This window comes from Emydura macquarii, unplaced genomic scaffold (genome assembly GCF_026122565.2).
Source record: "Emydura macquarii macquarii isolate MOO-44397 ecotype Brisbane River unplaced genomic scaffold, CSIRO-AGI_Emac_v2 contig_1363, whole genome shotgun sequence".
NCBI lineage: Eukaryota > Metazoa > Chordata > Testudines > Chelidae > Emydura > Emydura macquarii.
In genome coordinates this window covers 11,311,220-11,324,971 of record NW_027131500.1, presented here as the reverse complement: position 1 = coordinate 11,324,971, position 13,752 = coordinate 11,311,220, and the positions used below count along the sequence as shown (strand labels likewise).

At 37.9% G+C, this 13,752-nt stretch overlaps 1 protein-coding gene across 12 annotated transcripts in view; it reads left to right on the top strand.

Annotated features, from left to right (window-relative positions):
- PALLD (palladin, cytoskeletal associated protein) overlaps positions 1–13,752 on the top strand; it is a 290,199-nt gene that overhangs the window by 265,160 nt on the left and 11,287 nt on the right. For all 12 annotated transcript variants that reach the window (XM_067551761.1, XM_067551759.1, XM_067551760.1 and 9 more), the window contains 2 exons: positions 1,048–1,197; positions 10,351–10,445. In XM_067551761.1, the coding sequence (XP_067407862.1) occupies positions 1,048–1,197; positions 10,351–10,445 (245 nt within the window). The remainder of the gene's footprint in view (positions 1–1,047; positions 1,198–10,350; positions 10,446–13,752) is intronic.

Here is a 13,752-nt window from a genome sequence, read left to right as displayed (position 1 = left end):
ATTGCTAGCATCATTAGCTTTCAGAAAAGACCTCTGTCTATACGCTTTTAAAATACAGTAATATTGTATGCCATTAATTGATTATCACTTGAGGTTCAGACTCCCCCCCCACTCCCCCGTCTTTATAGATCAGTAAACCTTTGAAATGGATTCTTCTGAGGGTTACCCCTCAAAGTAAAGTGTAGTCAAGCTGAGAAGAAGATGACAGGGAATCTGATGATGAAGGAAGCTCCATGCTCTTTCTTCCCTTGCTGTCTTAATAGTTCCTGTTTAATGCTTAAATGTAAATATGGACCTGCATTGTCCTTGCCTGAAGATTGGGCTGGTCAGAGAATCAAAGATATATTTCTTTGTCTAAGACAGACCTGTCCACCAACTCCCCTTGACATGCCTGGTTTAAACACGTTAGTCATAATTCTAGTGTGTATCCCTAACTCTTAAACATCATCCAAGAATATTAATGATCAGTCAGTTATTAGTTTTCAAATGATACCTCACAAGGCATATTTTGTACAAAGTTTATTACAGTAGTGTGCAGGGTGTGAATATGGGGTGTTCAGGGTCACAAATGGGTATCTAGTAAAAGTGTCACTTATCATTATCACTTGTTTTCATCAGAATAATCATTCTTTTAACCATCATGTTTTTTCCACTAGGAAAAAAAGCATTTATATTCTTAAATTACTTTTCCAACTTCAGATTTAAATAAAATAAAGGAACCTTATTTGATCTGGAATATTTCTATAAATGCTTAATTGTCACTTGTTTTTTGGAAACTGAATACTATCCTCATATCTATCTTTCTCTATAAATGTTTGTCCTTTCCCATCTGAAGATTAGAATTCTGTAACAAAAAAATTTCTTACATCCAGTTCATGGATTCAGGACCCAGCCAAGTTCTATACTTCTTTTAGGAGTGGATAGGAAGTGGTTTTCTTTCAATTCACACTAGTGAGGTTTTCAACAGTTGAGATTTGCTACCATTGTTAAATGAGAAATGATGACGATACCCACTTCTGATCATCTATGCTTTGTTTTCTGCTACAGATTTATTGGTTCAAAGATGGGAAGCAAATCTCTAAAAGGAGTGATCACTACAGAATTGAAAGAGAACCTGATGGAACCTGCTCTCTCCACGCTACAGCCTCCACCCTGGATGATGATGGCAATTACACTATCATGGCTGCCAACCCACAGGTAAATGAAGGTTTAGCTCCATAACAAGCATGCTTCTGGATAGAAACATTTCTAAACTCTCTCATCTAACAGTTGTGCAATTTAATTAGAGATGAAGTCATCTTAAAGTATGTAATACTTAGACTTCATCAGTAGGGTGGGACCACTGTGTCCAAGCTTAGAAAAAGTGCTATGGAATAGTTTTCTTTGTTTTTCATTGTCATTTCTTTGCCTTCAGCTGACGCTGTCTTGACAGAGCATGCTTTAAGTAGATACTACGCAAGGCAAGATAGGCAAGTAACCCAACACAACTAAGCTGTTGGTTACACTTTCGCTGATGGCCCTTACTGACACAGTCAGCCCTATTGAAACCAATGGGACTATGTGGATCAGTTGTGCTCCTCAATATGAGTAAGACTAAAACTAAATGAAAATAATACTAAGGCTGAAATGCAATCCCACAAAAGCAAAGGATTATAGCACATAGTGTGTAATGTGGCAGCCTGATGTGTAGAAAACATCTCATGATCTTCACTGTATCTTCTTCCGAAAGCCACAACATGATATTGCTTTGTAATCTAGGTGGTTCTTTACATATGCAATTGCTAATGGACTAGAGCTGTGGTGTATAACAGAAATCTATTGTCCCACATATTGAAAAAGTAACACAGTGGCCATAGTACCTGAAGTCACAGGCTAAGAACACGGGAAGTCACTTTTTCAACCCACTTTTCCTACAGTTTAGCAAGTTGAAGGCAGCACTGCTTGAATTCAATTAATGAGACCAAAGCATTACCATTGCTTAGAGAAATAATGAATAATTTTAATTGTATTCTGTAGCACTAAAGACCTTGGCAAGATCAGAATCACAAATAGTTACATTGTAAAATAACAAACTCTATCATTAAGACACAACTTAATCTAAACAGGAGTGTTGTGCACTGTTATGCACGTTGCTAGGCTACTTAGCACGACACTTCCATTTTTGCATCGGTTTTTAGCTGTCAATCCCTCCTAAAGTTGCAACATATATACAAAGGGTAGCTTTAAACTAGGTCTTGATACCACAAACTGTATTGGATAAAACTCTCAAATGTAAATGTTATTTTCACATTATATAAATAGCAGTTGTTCCACAAGTCCCTGGATAAACTTTACAAGCTGGAAACTTCATTCATACAGAAAGCATTGTATAATAACTAAGTAATACACTTACCTATTTGTGTGATAAATAATGCAAATGCATAGCAGATTTGTTTGGAATTTTAAAAAAAGTAACACACTGCTGCACTAAGGTAGAAAGTTCATCTTGAAAATTCTTAGGTTCAGCATTTGTGGCTTAATCCAAAACCCAGTGAAGTCAATGGAAACACTCCCATTAACTTAGGGGGTTTTGGATCAGTCCCTAGATGAGATTTACAGGTTCATTTATTATCTACTTTTGTTTTTCTCTATCAACAAGAGGCTACTGACCAATTTGATGACAGAGACGTGACCCAGACAATCATCAGTGGCAACTGATGGCATTTAATAATGCTACTTTTTTTAATACAGTAAAAAAGTTTCTGCTTTATTCCCTATTTTGGAGTTTGAGAAAACAGCTATGTGAACTGATGAGAAAATCTTGTGCTCATGTTTGTTTTGACTTTGGACAAGAACCAGAAGCATCCTCCTCTGGATCCCCTTGATCAAAACTTGGAAGTTTATATTATTACGCAATATAGAAAAACATTTAAATGGTTCACCCAGCCCTTTATGTTCTTTCTTCACTATGTAATTCCCAAGTAAATATAATTATGTCTCCTAGCATTAGCTTATTTCTACTATGCATTTAGCAGTGCAGTGGAAGCAAAGAGCAGCAGTGGATTAATGCACTAGCCTTTCACACCAAAAGACTTGGATTCCAGTCCGGTTAAGTCATCATGTGGAAATAAATTTGGCTTGTCCTCCTAGATGCTAATGGAAACTTGTCCACATCTCAAAACTACCACAAACATAGGCAAAATTGGCAGCTTCTCCCCAGGAAAAGCATACTATGTGAATATGTATTAGAGCATCGAACAGAGAGATCTCAAGTCAGAATTCTAGTAGATTGGGAGAACTGTGTTAGTACAGGTTACACAGGGCTGCTGCATTTGCTGGTCTCCGGTAAGTGCTATTAGCCCCTCATTTTATGAACACCAAATTCATCTAAAAATAAAAGGCAATGATGGTGTAAACAGATATAATTCATTGATATATGCCAGATGAGGATCCAGACTGATATTGTGAAATTTACACATGGGATTTACCGGCTTATTTTGAGAGACGAGAGAAGAAATACTTAATTATTGCATATATATAGTCTGTAGTTAATATTGTGTAAGCATCTGCAATATAGAAACCTGAAAACTGGAATTTATAATCTGACAATAGAAACTTGGTTCACTGTAAAACCTGGCATAGAATATTTTAACCGAGGAACAAACTTTTTTTTTTTTTTTTTGGGTGCAAATTCTCCAGTAATTCAACTCTGTTTTAACCCATTCAACATTGCTTTACACATAGTGGTAACGTCCCTATGGCTAACCTCCTACCAATGCCAGTAAGTGAGAGTGTGGATCCTTACCTTCTCACTCCTTCCTGTTTTTCTTCCTCCTTTTACCATCTCTCTCTCCCCTGTTTTGTAATGTAGAATAGCCATCATGTGCCCCCTCGCTATCTGACTGACCATCCCCAACCCTTCCTCTGCCGCTGCCTCCTTCCCTCCATTTCCTAGGCCATCTAGTCCTAGATCATGCCTCACCTACTGTGTCTTCCTTTCCTAATTCCATAAACTGTCCAGTTGCCTCGCCCTCCTGTTGGTGTTTTCCATTCTAGATTCTTTCCAATCCTTTACGTTTCCCTTTCTGGATGCTCTCTTGAATCTGCATCCCCGTAAATTTATCTAGAAAGTAGTTCTTTACTCACAAGCAAAAGGTTAATGTACAGAAGTGCCTAAAATAGAGGCTTACTTGTTCCAGATGTTTTAACTCAGTTTTCACATAACAAATAGTTTGCAGGCCACGTGCAATAACTTATTGTAACACGGATATTTGTCTGGTGGACTGAATGGGTCAGGGGATTGGCAATGGGATACAGAGACTTTCACCTCTAGCTCTCCAATTCTAATCTCTGTTAAGGTCTGCAGTAAGCAAAAGTTCATTACCTTTGAGAGTTCTTTACTGACCTATGTGAAATTTTGTTAGGGGTGTCAGTCCAGTTCCTAGTGAGTGGATTACTGCAGCAAAGTTGGCACCTTTTATTACCAATGTTACCAGAACTATGAGTGCAGAGCCCAGAGTTCAGGTGCAGCCACAAGCTGGCGCAGGGATGGTTGGCAATACTGCTGCCCATGTGCTAGTTATTCAATAGATAAAGATAACTTCACTCATTAGGGTACTTAATCCATGATTTTTCAGGAGCACTAAATTTGCACTAACATTTTAAAAAAAATACATTTGTTTTATCAAGTTAGTAACACACTTTAAAAATCAAATAGAAAATAGTTACTCTCTACAAATCCATGATCTGTTCCCATTTCTTGAGCAAATACAGCCCATGATATTAAAAATAATTACAAAACAGTTAATATTATCATTGCACCACAAAGCACCAACAGCTGATCACTACAGTTAAAACAAATTTTCTATCCTTACCGTCTTCCATGATGTCTTTTCTTCTCAAAACAACATGCACAAAGACTCACAGCCACTAAGGTCAGAAGGGACCAATATGATCATCTAGTCTTACCCCCTGCCCAATGCAGGCCACAAAACCTCACCCACCAACTCCTGTAATAAACCTCTAACTTATGACTGAGTTATTAAAGTCCTCAAATCATGGCTTAAAGATTTTAAGGTACAGAGAATCCACCAGCAAGTGAGCTGTGCCCCATGCTACAGAGGCAGGCGAAAAACCCCAGAGCCTTTGCCAAGCTGCCCTGGGGGAAAATTCCTTCCTGACCCCAAATATGATGATCAGTTAAACCCTGAGCAGGTGGGCAAGACTCACCAGTCAGACACCCATGAAAGAATTCTCTGTAATAACTCAGAACCCACCCCATCAAATATCCCATCACGGGCCATTGGCATATCTACCACCAGTAGTCAAAGATCAGTCAGTTGCCAAACTAGTCCGTCCCATCCTACCATACCCTCCATAACTTATCAAGCTCAGTTTTGAAGCCAGCTTGGTTTTTTTTGCCCACATTGCTCCCCTTGGAAGGCTATTCCAGAACTTCACTTCTCTGAAAGTTGAAATTAGACTCAGGTTTCTAAGTCTAAACTTCCTGATGGCCAGTTTATATCCATTAGTTCTTGTGTCCACATTGGCACTGAACTAAAATAATTCCTCTCCCTCCCTGGTATTTATCCCTCTGATGCATTTATAGAGAGCAATCATATCTCCCTTCAACCTTCTTTTGGTTAGGCTAAACAAGTCAAGCTCTTTGAGTCTCGTCTCATAAGGCAGGTTTTCCGTTTCGCAGATCATCGTACTAGCCGATCTCTGAACCTGTTCCAATTTGAATTCATCTTTCTTAAATATGGGGGACCATAACTGCACACAATATTCCAGATGTCTCACCAGTGCATTGTATAATGGTACTAACACTTGCCTATCTCTACTGGAAATACCTAATCTGATGCATCCAAAGACCGTGTTAGCTTTTTTCACAGCCACATCACATTGGCGACTCAGTCATCCTGTGATCAACAAATACGCCCAGGTCCTTCTCCTCCTCTGTCACTTCCAACTGATGTGTTCCCAGTTTATAGCAGAAATTCTTCTTAGTCCCTAAATACATGACCTTGCACTTTCCACTATTAAATTTCATTCTATTTCTATTACTCCAGTTTACAAGGTCATCCAGATCTTCCTGTATGATATCCCGATCCTTCTCTGTATTGGTAATACTTCCCAACATTGTGTCATCCACAAACTTTATTAGCACATTCCCACTTTTTGTGCCCAGGTTAGTAATAAAAAGGTTAAATAAGATTATCCTGGTTGGGATGATATAGCTGAGGTTAGTCCTGCTTTGAGCAGGGGGTTGGACTAGATGACCTCCTGAGGTCCCTTCCAACTCTAAGATTCTATGATTCTATGGTCCCAAGACCGATCCCTGAGGAACTCCACTAGTAACCTCCCTCCAGCCTGGCCAGTATGACCTGTTGTAGTCTCCCCTTTAAGCAGTTCCTTATCTACCTTTCAATTTTCCTATTTTAATCCCCATCTTTTCCAACTTAAATAATAATTCCCCATGTAGAATCGTATCAAATGTCTTACTGAAATCTAAGTAAATTAGATCCACTGTATTCCCTTTGTCTAAAAAAAATCTGTTATCTTCTCAGAAAAGGAGATCAGGTTGGTCTGACACGATTTACCTTTTGTAAAGCCTTGTTGTATTTTATCCCAATTATCGTTAACCTTGATGACCTTAACGATTTTGTCTTTCAAAATTTTTTCCAAGACCTTGCATGCTACTGTGGTCAAATTAACAGGCCTGTAGTTACCTGGATCACTTGGAGTGAGAGTCTGAATTATTATTTTATTGTCTTTATTAGCTGCTCAGTATGTTATGTATTATACATGCTCTAGTTACCTTAGAGCTGGTAGAAAATTGTCATAAATTTTCTTTAACAAAAAATTACTTTTAAAAAGAAATTTTCACCAAAAAAATAAATTGTTTCCTTCAGAATGTTTTAATTTTTCAACAAATAAGATCTAAATGAACATTTTCATTTTGTTTTTATTTGAATCTACTTTAGTTTATTTTTTGTTTCCCCCCTTTTGTCCCATTTTTCACTGAAAAACAGTAGGGAAGAAAAAAGGAAGAGAAACGGGAAGGGGAAGAAAACTGAAAAAATTAAAAATTCTCAGTTTGTGTTATTTTGTTGAAAATTTTTTGAATGAAACCATTTTTTTTTCTGTTCAAAATGTTTCATGGAAAATATATACTGTTTTTCAAGGAGCTCTAATTTAGAACAGACCCAAAAAGTGCAAACACCGCAATTTTAGAACAATCTAAATGCCTTTTAAAACTACAGATATATTCTGTGCAATAAAAATGAGCTGGATCTGATACAACTCAACCATTCTGCCACACACACAGTTCATATCTCAACCATGGAATGAACCAAAATCCTGTACCTAAACATGGCCACGTTTTCATGGATTCAAAGGTCAGAAGGAACTATTATGAACTGGTCGAACCTGCATAATTTTGATTTGGTGTCGCTAGGTTTGAGATCTGGACTCTGTTACTCAGGTCCAATATGCTAAAGAAATCAATTCATTTACAATTAATACACAATACCAAAACCAACATTGGGTTATTTTGCAAATTTACTTTTAAAGACCACATTGTACATGCTAGCTTCATTGTGGCCTTTGTACTGGAGCCTTCTGAACATAGGAACTCACTGCTTGTTTGGGTTAAATCAAATGTTCTAATAAAATAGAAGCTCTTTGCCAGGTATTTCAGGCACTCAAGATGACAAAACAAGTTCTACAATTATTACATTACCAAATGTTTACCAACAGGGCAAAACAAGAAAAATTATCAGTGAGCTTTCTCTGTATATAATACAAATGAAATTACAATCACAAGAATGGAGCTGGTTTGCATTAGTAACATTACACTTTGTGTTTTATAACTGTGCACATTGAAAGGCAGAATCTTTTGTTTGTGGTTATGACAGGAAAAATACATGCTTATATCATGGTTGCAAGGCTAGCTGCACCTCTGTCTCCTTTCTGGTCTCTGAGTGGACCCCCTCATGTTGCAGGCTGTGTACTTTTGCCTTTCCTGGGCTGAATAATTCAATTTTCCCACTCTTACACTGGCTTCTGTGCAACCATGCCCTTTGTATCCACCATTCTCATCCTGCAGGTCCATGTGCCTGCAGTTCTTCCCTGTGGGAGTCTGTGACTGGTGGTTTATATAGAGATCAGCTTCCTTAAAACAAAAGCATTGTTTATTTTGGCAATAGGAATAAAGCATAAGAAGTGTTGGGTTTTTTTATCTACATATAATGTCTGTAGGTATGTTATCTAAATATTTGCCATCCCTTGATGGTAGCTTAGACAGGTCTAACTTGTTCAGATGCCCCCATCGGTGTCCTGTGTCTTGGTCTCCTTCTCCCAAACCACTACAGCCCCTCTCTTGAGAGGGGTTCCCTTTTAAACTGTGCTATAGTTCTTTTGTTCTTCCGTGTCCCAGGGCTTTGACCCTTCTTGTTAAAATCAGGAGGAGTACTCAGATCCAGCCAGGGGTTCTGATATTGTCCCTTAACAACTCTCAAGTGTTTGTTGAAAGGGTGGCTTATCCTGAGGTGATTTCTCCTTCCTGTCATTTTTCTAGACAGACTCCTGTGGAGTTAAACCAAAGTCATACATAAAACATCCCAATAATCAGGCCAACATATGGTATTCATAAATTATCACAGGTTACCTCCAAATCCATCACAGCTTATACAACTCTTAGACGTGTAAAAGGAATATCACACATTTTTTACATCATAATGGGTGCTATGTTTGCTGCACAGGACAGATGTTGGAATAGCACTGAAATTCCCAACTGTATGATTTCTAGAACTCCATGTGGGTGTCCCCAGTAGCAGTGTCCTGAGAAAAAGTCCAGGAAGCAGGAGGTCTAGGCCTTTGAAGCCTCACAGCAGGAACTATCCCTTCTAAGGTATATTAAATCTGGCCCTTCTGTCCAGAAGAACTTGTGATTTCTCCCCTGGCCTCTATTCCTTTATAACTCGCAGTTCTACAGACATTTTAGGGGGAAAGGAGTAAGTTAAGTATCAGCTAGCTTATTGCCTCAGTGATAATCCTACTCTTATCCTAGCCAGATACTAGTATCTACTGGAACATCAGTAGTCACCTGTTTAGCAGGTGAGAACGTTACTTATTTACCAACTGGACCAAACTTAAATAAATGTATGTGAAATCTATGAGAAATTTCAATTTCTGTTAACTTGGACAAGCAGGTACTGAGCGCTTAGGAGTCTTGTTGTAGATGATGGAGAATCGGCTTCTAATACAGTCAACAAAAAAGCACCTGAAATGTACACTTATGTATTGTTTTTTAGTGAACTAAAATCTTTGAAGCTTTTTGGTTACTTTGAAATCGTTTTCATCCCATCTTCTGCTTTGAGTCCAAACAGCTATTTACCTCTCTTTGGCAAAGTTGAATGGGCACTCCAAAACCCAGATTTCCCACTGTGCTGTGTAATGTGCAGACAGCTGGCCAGAAACCCATATTTTTTACTGGTAACAACCTTCCTCAGAGACGCTGCTTCATACGAACTGGAAATTAAATTTTTTGTGTGGTACATGTTATCTGTCATTAATAATTATATTTCAAGGTGACTGCTTTTTTTCTCCTGCCTTTTATGCAATACAACTTTTTTGTGTGTGAAGCCATCAATGATGCAAACAGTACAGTGGCTGACCTACCGCAAGCTCTTGGCTCTGTGTGTAAAGCTTAAGTATATTTCAGGTGTAACTTACCTCTGGTGGAGGAACAGATGCATATTAATGGATAATTTTGCTACGGGATAACAAAGACTCAATGGGAATGTTATGGTGACAGCGAACGGAGTCAGCAGCATTACTCTATGGTCTATCAGCAAGAGCAGAGTCAGCAGCTGGAACATTTAGCCCCATAAAAGAAAATGACAATATGTCTAACTATTCTACAGGCAATAGCTACCTCAATGCTATCTGTGCTAGCTGTGCTCCAGGTAGTGCAGCAATTATCCCCTTTTGAAAAAGTAAGCTTTTAGGATATACAATAAAGTAGACCTCATAACTTTTTATTGATGATTTTTTGTAATCAGAGAGTTGCTTCAGTATGTTCAGTGTTGGATTGCTAGCTGTAAAAGCAGGGAAAGTACTGTCGGCAGTTGGTACATTAACTAATTCTGATGGAAACTTCCTTTTTGTGGAAGAAAAGATTTCGTAAGATAGGGAATCAGTAAAAACTGGCACCAACAAGTGAACTTTGGGCTCTGGGCATTTATTAACATGTTTGTTTAGTGTTTTGGGAAAAAATCTATTCTGTTAAAATTGTTTATTTTTTTAGTAGAATAATTTCTTTTCTTTTCTTTTTTTTTTTCCCCCACACCCCAATGATTGTAACAGGGCAAAATAAGCTGTACTGGAAGGCTGATGGTCCAGGCTGTTAATCAGAGAGGACGTAGTCCTCGGACACCCCCCAGCCAGCCTCATATCAGAAGGTACCATAGATGTTTTCATTACACATTCGTCACTGCAGCTGCTATACATATTTTGCACAAAGGTGTTGGCAAGATTAGAGAATTGGGAAGAAAGTATATGTGCCAATATGGCACACAAGAAGAAACCTAATCTTCTGTTGTATCCAAAAATCCCTATAATTCTTGGAGCCATCAGATGTACAATAGGCAATTTATACAATTATGTGTTCTTGGTTTTTTAACCCTTGTCCTCCCTTGTTTGTCACATTCACTTCCTGCATCTTGTCTCGAGCCTGGTTTACACCTAAAACTTAGGTCAACCTAGCTACATCATTCAGGGCTATGAAAAATTTCATGCCCTGTGTGATGTAGTTAGATCAACCTAACCACCATCTTTCCATTGACCTAGCTACCGCCTTTCGAAAGGGTGGATTTACTACAGCAATGGAAAGACCTGTTCCTTCACTGGAGCAAGTGTCTACACTATAGTGGCATAGCTGCAGCAGCGCAGGTGTGACCATGCAGTGCTTATGTTGTAGACATGTCCTCAGTTTACACTGTAAGCTCTTTGGGGGAGGAATTGTACAAACACATAGGGAGTCACATCACCTAGTGCGATGGGGCTCTAATTGTCATTGGGGCCTTTAGATGCTATGTCAGTACGTAATATGTAATAATACAAAATGTGATAGACATGATTCCATGCCACAAAATTTGGATCCAGATCTGAAATGCTCTAACAGGATAGGATGTTTGGTGTTTATAAAGTTAGAAACCAGAAATAGTTTACAATATAGTTTAAAATATAGATCTGAAATGTTCTTAAGTTTGTGGGCTTTCAGATACAAGGTTTTGTTTTTTGTCCATCTCTAGTCTATGGCCTGTTTAAGAAATTTTCCCTCAAACATTTTTTTTCAGCTATTAGACAAGGCTCACATGACTCTGATCTAAGGCCTAGCACAGGTCCTAGATATTCAACCAACCAAAAAAGTTAACCCTTTTGGTTAACTAAGTAGAGGGTCCCAGTTCAGGTGTCTGCTGAAGTGGCATGTATTTGTTCTGTTCATTGGTTATGCCCACAGCAGTATCTTGCCATCATCTGCCAGTTACAACAGAGAGTAGATACGACTGCACTAAATACTACATTCAGAATGAAATTAATGGATTTTGTTGCTCACCATGAAGTGTTAGCAACTGAGCAAGTGTATATGGTATAAATACTGCATGGAGAACAGAGCCCTGCTAAATATGAAATACTAGAAAGTCCTGATAAAACTGTGGTCAGTTGGTTAAGAGGATTCTCAGTTCTCTCACCCTATTTCTCCACTTTATACCCTCCTTTCTAAGCATTCTTCATGTTAACCTGATCCTTATATCTGGCCAAGGAGGCTTTGGATGAATTTCTCCCTGGATCTCATAAGCCTTAATCCTGAGTTGGCCAAAAGGCAGTCACTCAAGTTTGAGAAGTATTTCTCACCCACCCTCACCTAGTGCTATGCAAACTGCCTCCATAAACTTCCAGGCCCAGGAACAAGGAGCTGATATCAAGGCCTAAATTCAAATCCTTTCCACAGCAGTGTGTTGCACTATCACTGGACCACTAAGACTGCACATAAAGGCTAGTTTTATGTTCATTTTTCATAGTAAGTGCAGTGGAAGAGCTATTCCAGGACTGCACAGCCACTGATCCCTCAGTAGGTCAATATCCAATGTCCCCTTTGCAACTAAAAGCCTCTTACTAATCTGTGACAGGAAGAGCTGCCACTAGGAATTGTGGTTCAGATCTGCAAGTAGCCCGCAGCTCACTAACTGTTAGAGACGACAGTGTAAAAAGCCTTCTGGTGAAGATAAGGGGCACAAAAAATTTGGGGAGAGGGGAAAATGCAGATGTGAGAGAGGGATAGAAGAAACAAGGAAAACACTAAGCAACTGATACTTCTGCACCTCCCTGACAGTGTAGATCTTCCTCTTGTGGCTGTAAACAGAGAGCTGTCTGTGTGTGTTCTTTAAAAGAGCCCTATTTGGTTTTTGAGCCTGTCCAAAAATATTTGTACTTCTCCAAGACACAAAGAAATGGACAGTCAGATATGAAAGTTGATATGCAAAAGAAACTTCTAGCACATTCTAATTGAAGGCAGACTTTAATTTGGCCAATAATGTTTGCATGGCTCTAAAAATGAATCTTCAGATACAGCTGAGCAGCTCCCGTTTGCTGCAGAAGGCTGTCACTGTGGGCAGAGTTTGGCCTAAAATGAATTCACTGGAGCTGCATGAGTTTAGCAGAGGACAGAATTTGGCCTTAAAATCTCATTTTTAATTACATGTTTTTAAATTTGCTTCATAAAATAGAAATTTACAAAGATTGCAAAAAGACCTTTTTGCAAAATAAGTTACATATACAATGGAAACAGTATTACTTTCAATTGAAAAGGAACTGGTTAGCCACAGGGAAGGGTACAATAAATTAATGGGCAAAAATTGCTGATCATAGAAATTACAATCGTATTTCGGGTGGAGGAAATCTGCTGATTGGTCATATTTTCTGGATTTTTCTTCCCATGTTCTTTTATTTTTACTAAGAACAGTTTAATGCCATAAGATCTTTTGTTCTCTTATTTCTGTTGCTTATGAGCTAAATTTTCATTTTTCTCACACCACAACTGAGTTGTTTTGGAAATGATTATAAATATCACAAACAGATAACTATTTAGTGAAGAATAATCCTCCAGAGCAGATGAACTAAATTTAATCCACAGATGTTTTCTATTAATGTAAATGTCTTTAACTGGTAACAAATAAGAGAAGATAATAATGGAAAATCTTATGTGGAACCTAATAAAGGTAAATATATATTATTCAGGTTATTTTCTGGCTTAATCAGTATTACAGAGGGCTTCAGTTGTACAAAAGACTAAAGCAGAGTTGTGGTTGTATATATTAAGTATTGTCAAAATTCTTGTACATTTTCTTTCACTGATTTAAACTACAGAATAAATGCAAACTACAAAAATACTACTATATATATATATATATATATATATATATATATATATATAAACAAACAACCATTTTAGGTAAGTCATTCAGTCTGAATGAGGTAATTTTTACTGCATGTCTTTGCTACAAAATATAGACTGAATCAAAGTAATAAATATATACAGAAAAGTCATATTTAGTTTATTTTAAGCCAAATTCTGCTTTGTTATGCTGATATAAATATGGCATGATTACAATGGGGGCTAAAGGAATTAATCTAGATTTATACCAGTCTGACAAATGAAATTGGCTCTTCAGCTTTGAGAAAATTTGGGGAAATGCTTAATAAACA